This window comes from Panulirus ornatus, chromosome 56 (genome assembly GCF_036320965.1).
Source record: "Panulirus ornatus isolate Po-2019 chromosome 56, ASM3632096v1, whole genome shotgun sequence".
Lineage (NCBI taxonomy): Eukaryota > Metazoa > Arthropoda > Malacostraca > Decapoda > Palinuridae > Panulirus > Panulirus ornatus.
The window spans coordinates 11,955,727-11,977,847 of NC_092279.1; the positions used below are offsets into that span (position 1 = coordinate 11,955,727).

The 22,121-nt window shown below is 45.8% G+C and overlaps 1 protein-coding gene across 8 annotated transcripts in view; it reads right to left on the minus strand.

The window, feature by feature from the left end:
* Window positions 1-22,121, minus strand: part of LOC139765893 (uncharacterized) — a 54,920-nt gene that overhangs the window by 22,641 nt on the left and 10,158 nt on the right. For 4 of the 8 annotated variants that reach the window (XM_071693820.1, XM_071693823.1, XM_071693816.1 and 1 more), the window contains exon 3: window positions 709-811. In XM_071693820.1, coding sequence (XP_071549921.1) covers window positions 709-778 — 70 coding nt within the window. In that variant the 5' untranslated portion in view covers window positions 779-811. The remainder of the gene's footprint in view (window positions 1-708; window positions 812-22,121) is intronic. The other 4 variants (XM_071693819.1, XM_071693822.1, XM_071693818.1 and 1 more) reach the window with 2 other exon arrangements.

The following is a 22,121-nucleotide window of genomic DNA, read 5'->3' on the forward strand; positions in this document are numbered from 1 at the left end:
GCGAGACCTCATCCTACCTACTCAAGAGGGACATTAAAGAGATTACATTCCCACCAAACTGTTTATATGCACTTGAACTCCCTGTAATTAGAATACATTTATAGATAACACAAGTTCAAATGTCTCTTCTTTTTTTTTATGTGAATTTCACATTAGCTTATGCAAAGACACACAATGGCATGTTCTTATTAGATGAGAACACGAGTGTGAAAGATTTGGATGATATGACTAACGTTAGATGATAATGTGATCATAATTTGTATGTTACGGGGACAGTTTTAGATTCTAAGCCATGTACCTATTCATTGACCAGGCCCATGAGGAGGATGAACACCTGGGTTAGCTGTGGGCCAATCGGTATAACAGGACTCGAACCTGGGCAGGCATGTGCGTGAATCATGGTCAGTGACGCCAACCACTGTACCGTGCAAGAGTGTGTGTGTGTGTGTGTGTGTGTGTGTGTGTGTGTGTGTAAGCAATACCTGTGAAACTGTAAGTCCTACACAGCACCTGTCAAGCTGAGATCCTACACAATGCCTGTCAAGTTGACAGTCCTTGAAAATACTAGTCAAGTTGACAGCACCTGTGCAGGAGCTGTGAAGCTGACAGTCTTATACAACAGCTGTCAGGTTGACAGCCCTACACTCTAACTGTGACGTGCAGGTCTAAGCTACCAGGTTAGAGACAGTGGTAACGCTGGGGACTAACCATACCCAGTATCAGACCTGGGTGCTCGGGACGGGCTTCCATCATCTGGGTCCCGCTCGTGAGGTCCCATCGTGAGCGGAGGGCCAGGCTCCACACACCACACCTGCAGACACAAACACCTGTCAGACAGCTTTCAGGGAGAACCAGTTTTGCTTATTATTTCATTTGTTACTGTTGTTGTACTTTACATATGAAACTTTACACTCGAGTGTGTGACACAGCTAAAACTTCCCTACCTACTAGCAAAGTCTAAAGCAACACACGTGGTTGATGGTGCGACTATGTAATCCTCCACCGAGTATTACAGACTACCCTACTCCTAAACAATTGGACGACAGGCTCGGCCCGCGACCACTTATCCCCTGCACGAAGGATCATCTTCTCCAGGCACACCCGCGCGCGTCGCTGGAAAAGGTCTGAACATAGTATGGTAAAGCTTTGTTCATGTCTGGCACGTCGCCCGTCTCACTCCCGGGTCGCATGATGTTCGAATTTGTGTATATCTCTGGGGAAGGCCAGTCTAGAGGCCAGTCTCGAAGCCAAGGTGCACTAACTCATTCAGGCCTTCGAACATTATGTCACAGAGGTTATAGGGGCAAGTCCTCCTACACACGATGAATATAACATACACAAGCGCAGACACTCATATCATTAACAAGAAAGTACACATAAAGATACATGTAACGCATACATTATATATATATATATATATATATATATATATATATATATATATATATATATATATATATATATATATATATATATATATATATATTCCTCCTTGTGGAAAATGATAGAAAAGCCACTGGTTAGTGTCGTATGGAGACGAACGATCTTTTGCTACATCGCAAGAGGTTCAGCTTGAGACATACCATAATGAGACGAGGCCATTCCCTTGCATCAGCTGGTGTTATCAGCGACAATAGCCAACACAGAGATGAGCCATCTTGTTGGCAGAGGCGACATGCGCAATCATCCACCCACCCTGGGACTTGAAGAGATCTGGAAGAGGGGCTTGTGATGGAAGGGATCTTGGGGAACCCAAATAGATATATTGACAGACAAGAGGGCCCTTAAAAGCCTCGATTGTCCTAGTTCGCCTTTTCCAGCATATTGAAGACTTGAGAGAGAGAAATGGGAACAGACTTATGACTTGATGATCATGGGGTCTTCGGTATTCGTGAGGAACCCTGATGGGCCTGGGTCTCAGGCCCATCAGACACAGTGTCCTGAGAGCGCCATGAGTCTTACGAGATGTGAGAGTCTTGCGTGGCCAAGGAATCCTCCCTAATGTTGTTGGACGCGGGGGCGGGTTCAAATTAGGCGGCGGTATGTGGAGAGGGAGGCGCAGGCGGGCCACTTCAACCAGAAGGTAATTTGAGGACATTGACCTGGCTGACGCTGAGGTTGTTCTTGGTTCATTTCAGTTTTCAAAAATTTCATTTTCAAGATAAAATGGACCCCATCCTCACCACAGCGGTGATGTCTCTGGTGATACTGAAGTTCCTGCTGCTGCTGCTGCTTTGAATCTAGTGACGTGACAGCTGCCTGTCCATTGTAATTGAGGTGAATGTTTCCGAGACGTCTGGTGCTACGCTGCTTCTGACGTCTCACTGAGGTTTCTCCCACTTCTCTGTCTCCTTCCAACGACCGCTGCTGCTTCTCTTGCTATCATTGCTGCTGCTTCTACTACTGTGATCACTTCTGTTTTTCCTGCTGACAACTCCTGTTCTTCCTGCTATAATAACTGCTGTTGCTTATCCTACTACGAACTTTTATCGCTTCTGCAGTGCGACCGATGCTTCCACCGACACGACTGCTGTGGCCTCTGCCTCTCCTCTCGCCCAACATCACCACGTTACCTACGCTCCAAAACGTCATTTGCGTTGCTACTCGCCTACACCTAACTCTTCCTCACCCCTGGAGTGCCCTACAGCACGTAAGAAAGTCCTGGGAACAACAGCTGAAACACGTCTTCATAAAACCCACCAAACACCAACAAGAACAACACAGCGATCTTGATATAAGCTGGAATGAATGACAACATGGGCCACACTGTGGAATGTTGACGGTGGCTAAGCTAACATAATCTGCTTTGAATTAGTTCTTCTTTGCGTGTGTGTGTGTGTGAGAGAGAGAGAGAGAGAGAGAGAGAGAGAGAGAGAGAGAGAGAGAGAGAGAGAGAGAGAGAGAGAGAGAGAGAGAGAGAGGAGTGGGAAGGGAGGAAGAGACGGAGAAGGAAAAACACAAATTCCTCCGCCCACCAGGGGGACTTACACGAGCAGCAGCAATGTAAATCTTTTACCAGGGATCTGTCATCACTCTCACCCTTATTTACCGCCTCATACCTTACTCCTCCTCCTCACTTGACGAATGAGGGACCACACGGTAGCGGAATGATGTGTCTCCTTATGTTGATTGTGGCTAATGTTGTTGATCTAGCGGGCGAGAGGTGAGCGTAGGACTAAGCGCCTGAAGAGCTGGACCAGCCACGCAACACACTCCCGCAGGGGTACGTACCTCTTCTCTACTTTGTATTGCTATTATTATCATTATTATCATAATTATCATCAATATCATTATCCCAGTTTTATCAGAGTCACTATCATTCTAACTCTGTTATTACCATTTTTCATGACGTTTAGTAATGTAATTGTCATTATTACTAAAACTAGTTGCATTATTGACTTTATCCTTATGGCCTCGTCTCATTATGGTATGTCTCAAGCTGAACCTCTTGCGATGTAGCAAAAGATCGGTCGTCTCCATACGACACTAACCAGTGGCTTTCCTATCATTTTCCACAAGGAGGAAGTTTTCAAGGAAAGAATCGTAGGACTCTCTCTCTCTCTCTCTCTCTCTCTCTCTCTCTCTCTCTCTCTCTCTCTCTCTCTCTCTCTCAGATGACACCAGCAACTTTAAAGAACCATGAATAATCATGAGCCTTGATGTTGAAAGTTTATGTCTGTAAAAAAAAGAAAGTTGCTGCCTGAGCATGTACCTGAGGGGAGGGCAGGCCAGCTGACGCAGGTTCCCGCCGAGGCACGTTATGCAGTTCGTCCACCTCACACGAGCCTCCTGCCTTGACGAAGTGTTCCTAAACATTTTGATAAGCTCTGTTCATATTGACTACAAACATCAAGTGTTTAAATGTACCCTGGCCCTACCTCGTATAACATCCAGGGCCATTAAAACTGTACCCCCTTTTTTAACCGACGGGATGAGGACCACACGGGTCCACCTGTCACCCTCCTGTGTTGATGTATCCACTGTACTCTATATGCCGCCTCCACTTACCCTCCAGCCATATGCCCTTCATCCACACTATCACAGGAACGTTTCACCTGTACATAATTGAGCAAGTCAAATATTCTTCTGTTGAAATAAAACAACTGATCCAGAACACAAAGAGCGAAGTGGAAATTTTCATAGGATGACACTTATTTTTGTGAGCGCACGAAGCATGATGAATACATGAAGCATGATGGACGCATTAGGCAAGATGGACACAAGAAGCAAGATAGAGTCATGATTCATGACCAACACATGAAGCACGATGAATGCCTGAAGCATGATGATTACATGAAGTATGAAGGATGCATGAAGCATGAGGAACATATTAAGCCAGGCGAACACATTAAGCATGACGAACACATATATCATGCAGAACGTGTGATGGAGGAGTGAAGCATGACTGAAAACATTTTGGCGATACTCAACATCAAGAGACAATTAAAGTTTATGAATAGATTAATTGATTCAGTTCCATTTGGCTCTAGAAAGATTTTGTTAAGAAATACGTAGATAAACTTTGATTCACAGTTGTAAATAAGTCTTGATGATGTTAGTATTAGTTGTGGTAGAACTGCACATTACAATGGAGTCTCGGTGTATCAAAATCTATTCCCTTTAAGGAAGAGGGAGAATATGATTTTGATCTCGCGTTGCACGAGGGGCAGTTGGCGATGAGTGCTATTGCCAGCCTGAAGTTGGAGGGCTAGATGATGATTCCACGAACTTAATTCGCATATGATGCTTGTCATCTTACCCAGGGTGGTACGCTCCTTCCTTTACCATGATGTTACAGCCTTAACCACGATGGTACGACCCTTTACCATGATGTTACAGGCCTCGAGTACGACGGTACGACCCTTGGACATGAAGGTTATACCTTGAGCACGACGGTACGACCCTTGGATATGACAGCCTGACCTTCGAGCTGACCGTTACGAATCGGGTCATGAACCAAGGGTCGTACCGTCGTGCTCGGGAGATTAAAACCACTTTTCTCATGGCCGGGCGGGGGGCGGGCGGGCGGGCTTGCTGGCTCACGGGCAACTAGTTAGCCGTGTGATGAGGCAACTCTGCTCTGAAGGCGAGCTTCCCTTGTTCTCTAATATTTTTTCTTGGATCAAGACAGAGGATATTCATCTGTCATAACGGTGTTTGGAAGAGGCTCAAGACCGGTGGGTGAACCTGCGAAGAGGGCAGTGCGGTTGGGTACGAGTTAAGCCACGGAACCCCAGTGTCATGTGTCCGATCTTCTCTTTTGTGTAGGGAACGCCTCCCCTCGTTCTACCCCATCCTTCCTCCGGGGTAAGGATAAGAAACGCTCCCTTGACACTCCCCCACTCCTCCAGGTCGGTCCCCCTGCTCAAGTTAGCACCTTCTCCTGTCAGTCATTGCCACACAGGGAGCCGTGGAGTAACCCTTCACATTTAGTAGTGTTGGACTTGAACTGATGTACAGCTATTTTGTCAGCGCTCGCCAGAGTCATAATGTAACCCCTGGAGGGGATTCAATCTCATCCTTGGCTTCGGTGGATCCCACAGACCTGAGGATTACCGAGCTCTGCTGGAGGGAAAGAATGTGTCGCGTTATGTCCCTCTGGTTGTTATTTTGCTGGTGGCCTGAGGGAGCACGTCGGATGTTTTACTTTATATATATATATATATATATACACTGATGATAGATATGTAAGAAAGACTCTATACAGAGGACATGTATGCGAGGTTTTACCAATACTGCACAATCCAACACCATCCAAGTGTTCGGTCCACCGTGAGAAAGGCGTCCAAAAGACACTTTAAGAACGGAAATTTACCAGACGGCTGCACTCTGACGTCACCACAAAAATGTACACACACACACGCAAAAAAAAAAAAACAGCTTAAAGAAGCAAGTCGGGTCTCAGATATCCTAAGGGACAGATGCAGAGCGATTGAAATGTGTGCCTTCTTTTCATCACATAAATGGTCTACAGAGTTGATGTGCTTCACTGTATTCACAACAAAGCTTCATCCTTCGATGCGAGAGTATTTGCTTAAAATATCTTTAAATTCACAAAAAAAGATCAAGAAGGCAACACATATATGAATTTCCTCCGTGTTCACCAAGTTTTGCAGCTGTGTCTGGCTGAGGACATGACGTAATGATAGTGTTTTGCAGTAATACTTTATACTACTGTTCATACCACGCTAACACCGATCCTACACCACTCATACCATCTCAGCACCACTCCACTACTGCATCCACCACTAACACCACCACCACGGCCAGGGATTGAGGGCCTGGTGACGGTGAGGGCACAGAGGTAAAGAAACTTAGGTCTAGAGGATCCGAATTTGAGAGTTACTCTAACACTACGCCAACACAGTACACACTACGCCAACATTACTCCCACAGTACTCCAACACTGCCTTCATATTGATAACACCACTTTTCTATATATACTTGCATAACCTTTTGATAAGGATGAGAGTCTCCATCCAAACTCATCCACACCCGCCTAACCCTCGATCTTCGACAGGTTCAACTAAATTACAGACAACAGACGACTGCTCGACGCTCAGGTGACGGACCGCAATTGAGCTGTCAAGTTTTGATAAAATGTCACGTGTGGAGTGGGTGTACTGCGTTGCCCCCAACATTATTTCTTTATTACTCTGTACCCTTAATGCAGAGCGACACCTAAGCCCCCAGTTGCTCAACCGCGTCAGACAAATTTCATTTCTTTAACTTCATAATGAACGAGTCGTTGATGGGGAGGAGAGTGTGAAGATCAGACGCGAACATCATCATTACGACCAACAACAACAGTCGCCACCACAACAACATGACCAACATCGATACTGTCAACAACACCAACACGACAAAAAACAGACAATATCTACTACACCAACAAGGTCAACTGAAACACTGGACACAACTGCATGTCTTCACTTTCCACCGACATCGAGCTGAGAACTTCTGCAGTCTTCCACTGGACTTTCAGTGTTGGCGTTCGAAAATTTCTACGCCAGATTCTTAAATAGCACGAAGGTGCCATCTAGTCTCCATGACTTGGAGAACTTTTTTTTGTGTATGGCATATCTCAGAATAGGTACGTAAATACTGTTCACTTGTAAAGATATCATTTGTAAGTTTTCCATTTCACTTTAGTGTACTCTGTTGATATTTACAATATCCATCGTGCCCGTTTCCCTCTGTCATTCGTTTAAATAGTTCCCATACTTGACTGTTGTGACTGGGGTCTTAAGTCTTCGTCAGTCTTGCAGTTTTGGGTAGATGTATATTCAACTTTCTCTCTTGAGGACCACTGGACTATGAACGTATAAACACATATGTTCCCTCAATTAGCCTAGTGGGTTTATGGGTTACCGTCTGGACCAAGCAAGTTTCCCATAGCCTAGCCAGACTTCCAACTGCACTGACACTCTTTCAATATTTTGTTCATAATTTTCCCACAATGACAACATGTGTTCTTTACAGTCTTTGTACATCCCTTACATTATGCTACAGATGTGGTTTGAAGTCTTATTAAGTTGGGATTCCTCCTTTATCCTATAGCAGCTTGCGCGACGAGTGAAGCGATCCAAAGTGGAAACTGGCGATTTAAATGAAAGGGGCACATAGACGTCTAAACACACACACACACACACACACACACACACACATACCAAATGCAAAACCCTTTCCTGTGTTAGGGCGGGAGGAGTAATTTGAAGAACATTTCTGTTTTTTAAAGGTCACATTGCCTAACCTAGGACCAGTCCTCCACAACACACCATAACTAAAGTAGTAATCTTCATGTTACGAAAATGTTCTTAGTCTCAAATTAGAACCAAATTGTATCTTAACAAAAGGCCTTCTTATGAAACCTTAAGCTTGTCCCACTAGCTACAAAAACACTTAGAAAACCGATGCAACAAAGTTGTAACGTGAGGAGTGGGTCGGGGCGTGGCATCCCTCCTGGTGTCTGGGTCAGGCGATGACAGACTGCTATAACCCTGCTGCTCCACACCCGCTAAAACACGACCCCAGGCCACCCTAAAGCCATGGGCTTTCTCTATGGCAATAAAACCACCACCAACCCAACCTTTCTGCCTTAATGGCCACCGTGATTCATATACAAACCTTATCATGACCTTCACTCGTCTATGTTTATTATTTGCCAGAGTCAACCTGACGTCCCGCACAGTGTATGATGACCGTCTCCTCGGCCAAACAGATGGCAACTTTACCGTGGAGGAAGTTAGGGAGTGTCAAATGTCAGGGAAGACGGGGTGTAAGAGAGCTAATTGTCGCGTCGCGTCGATGATTTAAAAAAGGCGGTGCGGTGAGTGAGGTCTGGGGAAGGCGAGACTTAAGTGTCGGGGTGCGAGGGTGTTAGCCTAGCATAGAAAGTGTTGTGTGTCGGCGGCGGCCGGCGTGCTTGAGCTATAGTGAGTTTTTCCTAAACCCTTTACGATGTGCCTCCGTCTGTGGACCACAGGATGGCTCTAGTCAGCAAGACTCGTCTATATCCTCTCATAACGACATGTGTTCTTAATGCAGTTCGAGATCCCCCAGGGACGCCTGTCTGCCAGGATGTGGCCCTCGTCTTTTGAATGAAGACGACGATGAAACCAACACAAGCAGATTTGTTTACTAGTGTCACAATATCAATCAAGAAGAACCATATATGCGTCCATGGGTCCATATTATTGTTACCCTTCCTGTGTGGGGGACACGGAACGTCTACAGAATTAGTTTGTCCTGACGCACATTTGTCTCGCTCTCGACCACACATGATACAAGATAAACGGCTCAGTCTATCAGGCTGCTTTACTCAGTAGTCGCGTGTCTTTTGGATTCATCTTCAGGGTAATGCAGGTTCTTGCGTGCGTGGGGTTTGCCTAAAGGAACTGCAACGTAAATTGTTCGGTGGCACATTCCTTTCGAGCACAACTTTACTCGAAAAACAAAGAAAAGTATAGCCGTCCTACTCAATACGGAACAAGTTTGAGCGTGATGTCGACACCATTGTTTGCCATACCTGATTCCACATTGGTGTTCCAGCCAGCCCAATCTTTCGATGATTTTAGAAGATCGACCTGACATATTCTTACCCATCAAACCGCAACAGAACTTTTAGATAATATCTACCGCCACAGAGAAGCCCTCGTACTTCGTACTCCCCCTCCTCACACCTTCTCCCACGCCAAGAAAGAAATCTTAGCGCTCATCCGCAACTAGAGAAGCCTTGGTGTCTTCCACTTTACATACGCGCCTGTTATCAGAGTTCCCTTGTACAAGATTCCTTTTCGTTGAGGACGTCCATCATCAGGGGTGGGGGCATGGAGCGAGCGCGACCCACCTCGTGCTAATCACCACATATCATCATCTCGCTGCCTCATTTAGCCCATAACCTGTGACATGAATGACTTTGGCTCACGCCAGTTGAGATGGGAGGATAGTATATGTAAACTATTTACGCCTTACGCTCATAAAGTAGACAACAGGATTCACGAAGCGTCATCTCATATCTTTGTATCATAAATATGATTGTATTATAATCACCAGGCGTAGATGATTACATTCGTTACTCGGTTATGGAAGGGACTACATGTTCGCTACGACGGTTATGACCCGCCATCGTCGAAATCTCAAAAGATGGGGAAAAAACGAGACAATCTTTTGAGGAACTTGTGGTTGTATCAGAGAGCCGCTAGAGTGCTGGGGTGCAGAGGGAGGAACGCGCACGGTAGCTGACCTTCTGCATAAAGTCGTGATAAACTGGCATATAATAATTACTTTAACGGGGCTCCTCAAGAGCGATCCGTATCAGCGAGGTCAAAGACCCTAAAAAGGAAATGGGAGCAAATTTCAGACGCATAAATATTTCTCGGAACACATTTGTCTATCATCCTCATCCACTCCAAGCCACATTGGACTGGCATTCTCCTCACTCACAATAAGCCACATATTCTAGTCCCACCTACACACTAAACCCCATTCAAATATCAACTTATTCAAGTCACCTTTGACGTACTGACGCCGAACTACAGTTGGCTGACGCACGCCAAGGCAGGCTACCATCAACCTTTACTAAGCCACATTTGCCTCTCACCCGTACAGTTACCACAATATGTAGTGCATCTCACCTACGCCTCAGCTCCCCCTAATCTCACGTCCCTCATAGAGAGCCGAGGTGGAGTCTCTCTCTCTCTCTCTCTCTCTCTCTCTCTCTCTCTCTCTCTCTCTCTCTCTCTCTCTCTCTCTCTCTCTCTCTCTCTCTCTCTCTCTCCGTCCACGGCGGCAAGAAGCAGCACTACGTGGTACAGCAAGGTCCCGCGGCAGCACAAAGCTTTACAGTGACAATAAGTAACACATTATAACTGGAAGGGAAATAGTGACTCAGTGTTCGACGTCAGACAGAGATCAAGTCTTTCTTTTAGCAAGTTGCAACATCTGTAGGACGACGTCTGCTAAGTAGACGGCAAATATACATCACCGAACTACGTATAATAAACTTAATGGCCGTTGGATGTTCTCAACACGAGGGATACATGGATCAAATGTACTTACATACATTTAAGAGCCGTGGGAAGTAGCAGTCATTGGAGAACTACGAGCTGAATATTGATTTCAACTTCATATGTTTATAAGAAAAGCTCGACCATTTGTTTAACGATGACGATGAACCGAAAAATGGCAGTAAGGCCGTTAGCGTTGTGAGCAAGCAACCAGACCACTACTACATCGTAGTTAAGTCCTCACAGCTAAACGTTCCTGGTAAAGAGGGTCACGGTCTGTGACCTCACGAGACTAGACGATAAGACTGTGAAAGCTAACTCGGCCCACTCGAATAACTATAAAGTCGGTACTCGAAGAATTCAGTGGCTCATACGTTGTTCAAAAACCTTGAAATGCGAATAACAACAACTGTCTATACAGTTCATGATGTCCTCAGCCAGTAGGGTTGATATGTAGCTGCTCTCATAGGTTGAACTAGAATAACACATATTTTTCTTGATTATCTTATACATAAGAAAACCAAAATGAGTGTCTACTCACCGTAAAGATTTTGATGGTTATTGTTATTAGCTTCAAGTGAGGGGGAAATGTCCAAGATGAATTCAGTGGGTTAAATGATTGTAATGTTGATGCTGGGGGTTTCTACACTGATGGATCTCTTAGCAAGCGGTAAGCTGAAGGTCATGTTAGGTCCTGTAACACACCAATCACACAGAACGCTCGAAACATCAACCCACTTTCCCAACAGTCTACTAGCAACTGTAATCCATTCTTTTCCAAAATTGCTTCAGTCTGACATTTAGGAACGACAAATTACGTCTGATTAATGTACAACAATAAAGCCACTAGTCAGCGAACAGTACTGATTATAACCGAGGTTGACAATATCCATACTAGAATACTTACCCTGGAGGACATGCTGGGACACAGACGTGCTGTGCCACAGTAATCTCGCCCCAGCTGAGATTGTATCAACTCTGCAATGTTGTTCCTTCTGTTCTACTTAATGTTTAAAATTTAATCAACGTTTCTTACTTGTAACGCAGTCTAAACCAATTTGTTGTAATAATAATGTTCTGAGTTGCCATCCCTGTGTCACGCGATACTTCGTGAGCGAAGTGTTAGCATACGAGTTTGTCTCTGAGGAATATCTATCAGCATTTGTCTCTGGGGTGTATCTATGCGAATCTGTCTCTGGGGTGTATCTATGCGAATCTGTCTCTGGGGTGTATCTATGCGAATCTGTCTCTGGGGAGTATCTATGCGAGTGTGTCTCTGGGAAGTATCTATGCGAGTGTGTCTCTGTGGAGTATCTATGCGAGTGTGTCTCTGTGGAGTATCTATGCGAGTGTGTCTCTGTGGAGTATCTATGCGAGTGTGTCTCTGTGGAGTATCTATGCTAGTGTGTCTCTGTGGAGTATCTATGCTAGTGTGTCTCTGTGGAGTATCTATGCTAGTGTGTCTCTGTGGAGTATCTATGCGAGTGTGTCTCTGTGGAGTATCTATGCTAGTGTGTCTCTGTGGAGTATCTATGCTAGTGTGTCTCTGTGGAGTATCTATGCGAGTGTGTCTCTGTGGAGTATCTATGCGAGTGTGTCTCTGTGGAGTATCTATGCGAGTGTGTCTCTGTGGAGTATCTATGCGAGTGTGTCTCTGTGGAGTATCTATGCGAGTGTGTCTCTGTGGAGTATCTATAAACTTGCATCTGGAGAGTAACTATCTGCTGTAACGTTCTCGCCTGCTATTGTGTCTTCGTCAGCAGTATGTACCCTAAACGTGATGATGCCAGCAGGTTTAACCTTGGCATCACATGGATTAACCTTGACCTATCGTGGTCATGCTGTGTACTTGAAGGGGTCAAGGGTCACGGCCGTCAGCGTAGCTAGTTAGGAGTGGTTAAGTCCTCAGTCGAGAGCCGTCTGGCTGTGTTGGGTTGCGCCCTCTGTGTTATTTACACAGTGTCATAGATAGTATCCTTGCCACAGCAGGTCCCACGCTGTGCACCCACCACTCCGGGCTGGGGCGCTGCCCGCTGTTGTGCAGGAGGACGTGATCATCTTCCTGGTGGGTGAGGGGAAAACTGCCGGAAGCGCGAGTTAAACCACCCGTAGCGTGAGGACTAAACTGCCCGTAGTGTGAGGACTAAACTGCCCGTAGTGTGAGGACTAAACTGCCCGTAGTGTGAGGACTAAACTGCCCGTAGTGTGAGGACTAAACTGCCCGTAGTGTGAGGACTAAACTGCCTGTAGCGTGAGGACTAAACTGCCCGTGGTGTGAGGACTAAACTGCCCGTGGTGTGAGGACTAAACTGCCCGTAGTGTTAGGACTAAACTACCCGTAGTGTGAGGACTAAACTGCCTGTAACGTGAGGACTAAACTGCCCGTAGTGTTAGGACTAAACTGCCCGTAGCGTGAGGACTACACTGCCTATAAAGTGAGGTTTAAACTGCTTGTAGCGTGAAAGTTGGATCACCTCTAGCGTGAGGATAAACTTGCCTTGGCGTGAATGTTAAACTGCCAGCAGCATGACAACTAAACAGTTCTGAAGTGTGATAACTAAACAGCAGCAGAGTTATATAGTGAACGGTCCATCATGGCTCATGTTAAAGTGTTTGCAGCGTCGGGGATAACCGCCCGCAGCCTGAGGTTTAAACTGCCTCTAACTTGAGGGCTGAATTCACACAAGTGGAAAGTTTTGACTGCACCAGCACGCAGAGTAAACTGTCCCCAGAAACACGTGTCCTTTGGAGAGTTTATCTTCTAAATCGGCCACGGGCCTGCTTATGTATACTCACGGTCAAGAATTCACACACACACATACACGCACGCGCACACACACACACACACACACACACACACACACACACACACGCGCGCGCGCGCGCGCGCGCGCGTAAATGCATTCACAAATCTAATGCTAAAATGGGAACCCACGTCATATTTGGACAAGCTGCGCTTCTTATGATTCTCGTGTGCAATCTGACTTTCAGAGGGACTCGGTAACAGCGTCAAAATAATGACAAACTCTCTCTCTCTCTCTCTCTCTCTCTCTCTCTCTCTCTCTCTCTCTCTCTCTCTCTCTCTCTCTCTCATACGAGGAACCTGACGACTACACAAGAAGTACCCAGCCATCCAGATAGTTATGATGGAGCTCAATATACACAGGAGGACGTGTGTCAGGACGTCGTGGAATATCCCGGGACAACAACGATCCACGAACCATTTTAGGAGAAGCCAATGTTTACTCTCGAGGCATCGAGACGAAGCAACGGTAGTTAAACCAGCCCAAGGCAGTCACGCCGACTCTGGCCACAGTATTTGGTCAGAAAATAATTTTCGACTTTCGTTTTACTTCTTCAATTGTTGCTTTTGGAACTGGCGCAACGTCTGGAGGACGTGGGTGTAGGATGTAGGTAAATACACTTCGCTTATACTTATAGGCTCGTGAACCAGAAACTAAGTTCATTTTTTTTAACAAGTGCAATTTGGCGTGGAGGCACGGCTAGGTCATGCAGAGGGATGTATTAACCTCTAGAAAGGCCAGATGGTGATAAAAAAGGACATCAACCTCCAGAGAGGCCAGAGAGCCATAAAGAGAAGACTTCAACCTCAAGTGAGGCCAGAGGGTCATGAAAAGAGGACATCAACCTCTAGAGAGGCCCTAGATTGATGATCTACAGACCCAAACATCAATACTTGCGATACAAATGCCGTCATCATTACTGCGTACAGATAACCACAGGTGATACAGTGACCACCGTCCAAATAACCCTCATGTAGTCGCGCTACACAGGTGCCGCCTTCTGTATCCAGTTTCCAATTTATCGACATTTGTAATACATGCAAGTGCAAACTTAAGGTCCACAAACGGACATTAGAAACATTTCTGGTAGAAGGCCACTGATCTATCTGGTCTAACAGTGTGCATTCATGTATGCAACTGGGATACCAGAGGCAACTTTAGTTTAAGACATTTACGAAAGAATCAGCTGTGATCTGAAGTGGTTATTCAGTTTGAGACATTTCTGTAAACTTGCTAAATAAGGCGATAATTACCAGCAACTTAAGGAAATGATGAATGCGTGGGAAAGGTTTAGGTGAAGGAAGAGAAAAGTCGAGGAGCCAACACCCCGAAATAACTTTCAAGTACCTCCAACTACTCACAACAAAACAAAAACAAAGACGACACTGAGAGCGCCTGTCTCCTCTCGTCTCTCCTTAACGCACCACTCACGGTACGAAACCATACACGACTTTATTCAGACATAAAAAGTATGTGTTCATCCTTATTCTAACCTTCGACCACTCAAGGAGGGCCCAAATTGTCAGGTTTCGTCTTGGTTCCAGGAAGTGGGTACTGCGTCGGCTATGTCCCCAGGTCGAGTTACAAATCTCTGTTAGTGTTGCGTTTCTCATTACCCAGCTCACAAGCCATGTAAAAACACTATAGAAATATCGGCCAAAATTATTCTCATCGTTACGGAGGGACAAAATCTCGACTTTCATAAACTAAATTGCTTCATCAAGGTAACAAAAGTATGTTAGAACAACGGTAACTGCAGAGCGTCCAGCATCTTTGCAAATTGCTTTAAAAGCTGTAAATTCTTCCTTAGATAGAGTAAAGAAAGACGGACGTGCTCGAGTCTCTGCTTAGCCAAACTACTGAAAACGAGTTTAGAGGCAAACAAGTATACGCAGCCAAGGGCGGACATGTGTTCTCTGTCCGGCCAGACCTTGACAAGAATGGTGTTGACCCAAGTAACCATGAGGAAGCTGACGTACATGTCGCCTGGCACCCAGGATATGCCTTGTCCCAAGGCTTCACACCCCCGATTCTCCACACAAAAGACAGTGACGTAGTTGTTAGTGACAACTATGTCAGTGTCATCTGTGTGGATCATAAGATGCGGGAAGGCTTGAGCCGTGGAATGTCCTGCGGGCCAACGAGCGTTATATGTCACCTTTCTTATGGTTACTCGAGTCAACATCATTCTTGTCGCAGTTACCGTTAATGTATGAAGACAGCCTGAGCCACGTAAGAACAGAATTGGGTGTACAACAACATCTGTAGCGTAGGGCAACACACTCAATCCCTCTGCTGCCTGTGAGATGGACGCTCACACCTCGTCAGCACCTCACACCCTTATGTTATTCAGCATAGTGTGGGATTCTGCAGCAGGGCGTGAAGACAGACGGCTTGGGAAATATGGACGACATTCCCTAAACATACCAGAGTGCGGCTCGTACAGAGATGTGAAACGGTGACGCAAATTTATGGGTCGTCGGAGAACAACTACATGAAGCAGGGGAGAAATAGTAGCTGTGACATATACCTCGTAATGTCGGCAGTGTTTATCTTGCTGGTATATCAATAGTCTTTGTTATATATTCCAAAGACATATCTGCAACACCTTGACCTCTCCCTTCCTGAAATCAACGAGCTACATTTTCAAAGATTGACGAGTTACTGCCTCATAGTACTTCAGGCGGAAAGAAGTTTTGGATCCCCCTTAAAAAGCACCTCTTAATGCCACTTTTGGCCCATATCTAGAGAGAGCATCCAGAGCACAAAGCGACCACTGACAGCACCTGGTGGGTACAGATGGGTACATCCACTGTGGTCCAGGGCGGCTCGACTCTCAAGGTAGCATCCCTTCCCACACTGTTGATGTTGCAGGGATCTCTCACTGGCGTATGACAATCGTCACTGTCACATATGTTGACAATAGTGACGGTCTAATAGCCCATGCTTTAATCATATTGTGTGTCATACGTGCTGACTGTATTGTCAGCCTGTCACACGTGCTAACTGTGCAGGTCAATCATGATGCAGTGGCTTGCCGAGAACTACACGGTCTAGGTAAAGGAGGAAGCACCCACGCAGGCAGTGCTTGACGACAGAAACCAAAATATTCGCGAATTTGAAAGTGGAGGAATGCAGCGTTAAGTCGTCAACGTATGAGTGTATCTGGTTATCTTCTAAAGAAAATCGTTAAAAAAATAGAGGAAAAACTTGGATCCATTTAGAACCCAGCAGACACCGCCACAGTTGTTAGGGAAAAGGGAGAAGTCAATTCATTAATTATGGAGGTAGGATGCTGGTGGCTGATTTGAGGCAGCGGTGGTGGTTGCTGATATGGTGTGTGTGTGTGTGTGTGTGTGTGTGTGTGTGTGTGTGTGTGTGTGTGTGTGTGCGTGGCGGGGTGGATAAGTGGTCGAAAGACTTGGATTTGGTTAACGTTTGTTGCTTGTTGTTAACGTGTGGTAGTGGGTGATGTGTGTTGGTGATGGCCGACCTGTCGTGGTGGTGGTGACTGACATGTTGTCGCCATATGGCACGTAGACTAAACATGTAACTGTATCATCTTATCTTGACATCAAACATCAGCCTACTACAGTGTCGGACCATACCCTTGCTCTAGCTGCTAAAGCAAAGACACAGAATAGATAAGAAACTTGTACGATACAGCTCCTATTATCTACTGTCATATACCTACAACCATGAACGCTTTCATTCACTGCTTCAGGACGTTTAACAGCAACAACCTGAGTGCAGACCGAGGCTTTGTTACTAACCTCCTCACTGCCTTACGTTTCGTTGGTAACATGACACTAGAATTGCTTCAGACTAAGGATCTTGTTTTTCATTCGGTTGCAGATTCACTTCATCCCCTGCGATGAGATCGGTCTGTGTACGTACGTATTAGGACAGTCCTCAGTCTCCAAGCTAAGATGAAGCAATTGTACAGTTTGGTAAAAGTGGCCGACGAAACGCGAGATGGTGATTAAGGTCGACGTGATGAGAGGCCACTGAAAGTGCCGACATAGGCGCTCATTGTGTCTGGACGTTGGCCAATCAGCGGCCCTCACATCCCAGACTCTGGCCAGACGCCACACTAATTGGCAACCCAGAATTCATGATTCATGAAGGATTTACGTTTGTAACTCAATAGGAAAAATGAATTTATTTGTCATTTTGTGATGCTCTGAGGCGATACTGAAGATGAAGACAACTGCGAGTGGGCAAATTGTGCCTTTAGACATGATGATTCATGTCATCTTCATTTCGTATGATCTATATAAAAAAAAAAACGATCGATAAGGTATGATGTCAGGAGGCAAAAACTCTACAAGGAGGCTACAAGTATGTTTATGGCAGAATATATAGATTTGTTCTCCTAAGCTCTTGTTTCAGATGGGTCAAGGGAAACGGTGTCCTTTTTACTGGGAAAAAGCCTTTTTTTCTGTCATTAAACACACAAGACATTCCTCACGCGTGTGTAGACCAAGAAAAAATTCAACTTCATGTAACAATTAAACTTTCAGCTCGAGAGGAAAATGTTTGGAAAATGAAAGTATAAGATTTTTCAGTCTTGGAGTCACGTATAACCACATCGAGATTTTTGACTTAATCGTAAAAAGATAATTTGTGGGCAAGGAGGTTAGTTTCCTCATAATAGTAGTCTGCTACATTTACAGATTAGATGCAGTTATTGATGACCAAACATAAACTGATCTGACGTATCACCAACTGTAGCTGTTGTAGTTGACAGTCTGGTGTGCCATAACGTGAATGTTCCTAGGCTTCTGATGCACTATAATGTATGTAGCAGAACTTCTGGTGGACCATGACTTGAACTCAGTCAAATGTTCAGACGTTCCACTTCCTTTATCCAGTTCATCACCCGGTAAACAAGGCATAGGGGAAATACCTGACGAAGGAAGAGGACCTACACTCATCATCGAGTGATCTGCTCAGCGAGTTCGAGGTCCACGCGGTATAAAGCCACTCATACGAGTGTATTCGAATGTTCTGCTCCGTTACCCCAACACCAGTTTTTCTCCACTGAACGTCTGAAGTGTGGGTATGGAATCTGGAGTCAATCACCTTTAACCTGCTGTCAGACATTATCACGTTAAACACATGAGCGTAGCAAACTCAGTGAGCTTAATGAGCCTTAGCTGCTGCTGCTGGCCATCAGGTCCAACACCAGTCATGCAATGATCTGCACTGGCATAATGGACCGCCTCTCACTCCTCCCCCAGCGTGCACAATACTTTGGATCAAACTTCGACTGAGGTAATTATTCTCATCAGCTAAGCACATGTAGAAGGCATCACGCTGCTGACATCGCTGAAACTGACTAAGAAGCCATGAAATTGCTTAAATTGACTCAAACCATAAATTTTGCCGAGCAAAAGAGGCCAGAAAATTGCTTAGATTGACTAAAAAGCCAGAAAATTATTTAGATTGACTAAGAAGCTACAAAAAAAGAGCCAAGCTTGTTAGCTCATTTGATGTATACCACAACAAGCGCACAAAAGAGGTTGCCACACAGTACGTACTACGAGACAAAAAAAAGAAAAGTGCGACGGAGCAAAAGCCTGACACGTCTCGTGACAAAGGCGAGGCAGGCAAGAGGTGCAGGCAGGCATGCAGGCTGCGCGGTACCCGCTATAATTATGTTTATTAGCATGGGCGAGGGTGATAGAATGTACCCTGACGGCATCACATGACACTGCTATGGCCGCTGTGCGCACCTCGTACACACCACGTCCACCACAGTGTACACCTCGTATACACCACGTCCACCACAGTGTACACCTCATATACACCACGTCCACCACAGTGTACACCTCGTACACACCACGTCCACCACAGTGTACACCTCATATACACCACGTCCACAGTGTACACCTCATATACACCACGTCCACCACAGTGTACACCTCATATACACCACGTCCACCACAGTGTACACCTCATATACACCACGTCCACCACAGTGTACACTTCATATACACCACGTCCACCACAGTGTACACCTCGTATACACCACGTCCACCACATTGTACACCTCGTATACACCATGTCCACCACAGTGTGCACCTCGTACACATTACGTCCACCACAGTGTACACCTCGTACACTCCACGTCCACTACAGTGTCATTGTCACAAATTGGTAATTATACGGTAAGAAGGTTATAAACACGAAGGTCCAGCTCGGATTTCACGTCACAAACAACACGTTTATTCACCACCTTCAGGATCACCATACCTACGTTCCACCACACTGCTGCCACACTAAAGTTCACCACAATCAGGGTCTCTGTGCTCAGGGTCATCATACTTCCAGGTCTCTATTCTCAGCACCTTCAGCTCAAGGATCAATGGACTGAGGTCACCACAACCGTAGTCATCACATTGTTGTTCACTATACTCAAGGGTCGCCATTCACAGTCAATACAGCCACAGCTTCATGACACACACACACACACACACACACACATACACACACACACACATGGTGTAGTGGTTAGCATTACTGATCACGACTCAATACGCATGGGTTCGAATCCTGACCGAAGCAGATTGTTTACACCTAACCTAGGTGTTCATCCTCCCCATAGGCCTGGTTGATAGATGGGTATATTGCTTAGGCTTGTGTGTGTGTGTGTGTGTGTGTGTGTGTAGATATACAGGAGTAAACACACGTACATATAAACGAGGTTGACAGATGGAGCAACACTAGTGTAAAACTCTCTCCCGTAACACAAAATCACAGATGATCCTAACGCGCACCAGAGACACACGGACGGAACATTACTTATGTTAGTTCTGGTGTAGATCAAGAGGGCGAGCACAGCCACGTGTTGAGCCACGTCTGTTGATGACCTTATCACCGTGACAGTTGGTCCAAGCGTTGCAGCACGCCGCCCCCTAGGGCTGGGCACGGGCGGTGCGTTCGTACATTCCTCCCTCTTCTGGACTTATCTTTGAGACCCTGTAGCTGTGTGTGTCTGATGTGGAACATTATGCTAAATCTCAATCACTCTCTCTCTCTCTCTCTCTCTCTCTCTCTCTCTCTCTCTCTCTCTCTCTCTCTCTCTCTCTCTCTCTCTCTCTCTCTCTCTCTCTCTAGGAGTTACAGTGAGGACAGGACACAGTAACATGAGCTGCACTGGTTGCCATGTGTTCCCCTTGCCTGGTCGACCCCTCGCCACCCACATACTCTGATACTATGACCCTAAGTGTGTGACCCTTAAGAAACGCCCATTTCTTGTGACCCCTACCCAGAGTGTGTGTCGTCTCACCTAGTGTGGTTGTTGGTGCGTCCAATGTCCTCGTCGACGGACCCCATTGTGTTTGTTAGTACGCCCACATTGTGCTTGTTGGTCTCTCCCACTGTATATGTTACTATATCCCGTAAAAACTAACGTTGTGTGTTTGTTGTTGTTCCCCCTCTCCCTACCAAGTGTCCCGGTTTGTGTGTCGTAGTAGGATCGTCCACTACTCCATCATGAGTTACGACCCTCCTCATACCTCTGGGAACCCATTTACAGAAATCGCATCTCGGTGCACTCACGCTTCCCTGACACTCCTCACTTAAAGACTCCCACCGCTGCATGCTGAAGAGGATTTGTGCGGGGATTAAACTATAATCATCTGGACCGCTGGCGGACCCTGAGGTAAGTACTGAGGAGCAGACTTTGTGCAGCTGATTATACGAACATGAGAGGAGGACAACTTGCATAGTCTATCACTAACAGCCAGGATGACAGTCACATAGTGGAGATGTTCTGTATGTTTGGGGAATCATTGTAGATCTTCCTAACAGAGTTTTTTGTCAAAGAAAATTCTACAGTAGCATGACCACAGGCCATCCAAAGCCTAGCACGTTAGTGTATTACCTTCGCAGGAGGAAATAGTTCCTCTGTGGTCCTGGGTAAAGGGACTTGTTTTCATTTAAAGGCTTATTCGATTCCACGTGTTTTCAAGCAGTCTTAGTAACATCACACTTGCTGTTTCAGCCAGGTGACACTTGAAAACCATCAGTATGAGTACGACACTACGTACCCACCCCCTCGATGTCCAGTTAATCCCTCAAACTTACGTGATGTCAGGGTCGAGAGCTGAAGTCACATCCGTTTGTTTATGCTACAGTCTGTTGATAGTACCAGGGTTGTGGGTCTCCCAGCCAAGGGTAAGGGAGGGACTGAAGGGGACAAAGGAGAGAGAGAGGCAAGAGAATGAGACAGAGAAACACGAAATGAAAGAAAAACAGATTCATACACATCGTTGCGTCCGTGAGGGATTTAGGCTCAACCACGACTGGCTTCACCTCTCTGGGATATTTGGTAACGTGCGACGCGAAGTTTCACGGTCTTCTATGGTACACAGGGCGCCTGGACGGGGGCGTGACGCAAGGGGGTCGCATTACCCATCTTGTTTGTTTCATGTTTACTAGATTGTGAACTCAGATTCTCTCTCTCTCTCTCTCTCTCTCTCTCTCTCTCTCTCTCTCTCTCTCTCTCTCTCTCTCTCTCTCTCTCTCTAGCAGCCGTCATGTAGCGATGAACCCGTGCCAAGCACAGACCTGACTGATCAAATAACAATAACAAATCTCAGTGTGCGTAAGATTAGTAGAACGACATTGCACGAAATCTCTCTCTCACTCTGTCTCTCATCCACCCTGAGCTTGCCGCGTACGCCGCCAAAGACAGTAAGCAGATAACACTCGGATGAAACATAATGCCAATATTGTCCTGTTAATGTACATGCCATTGATACGTACTCACTATACTAGATGTTGGCTTGAGATTTTAACT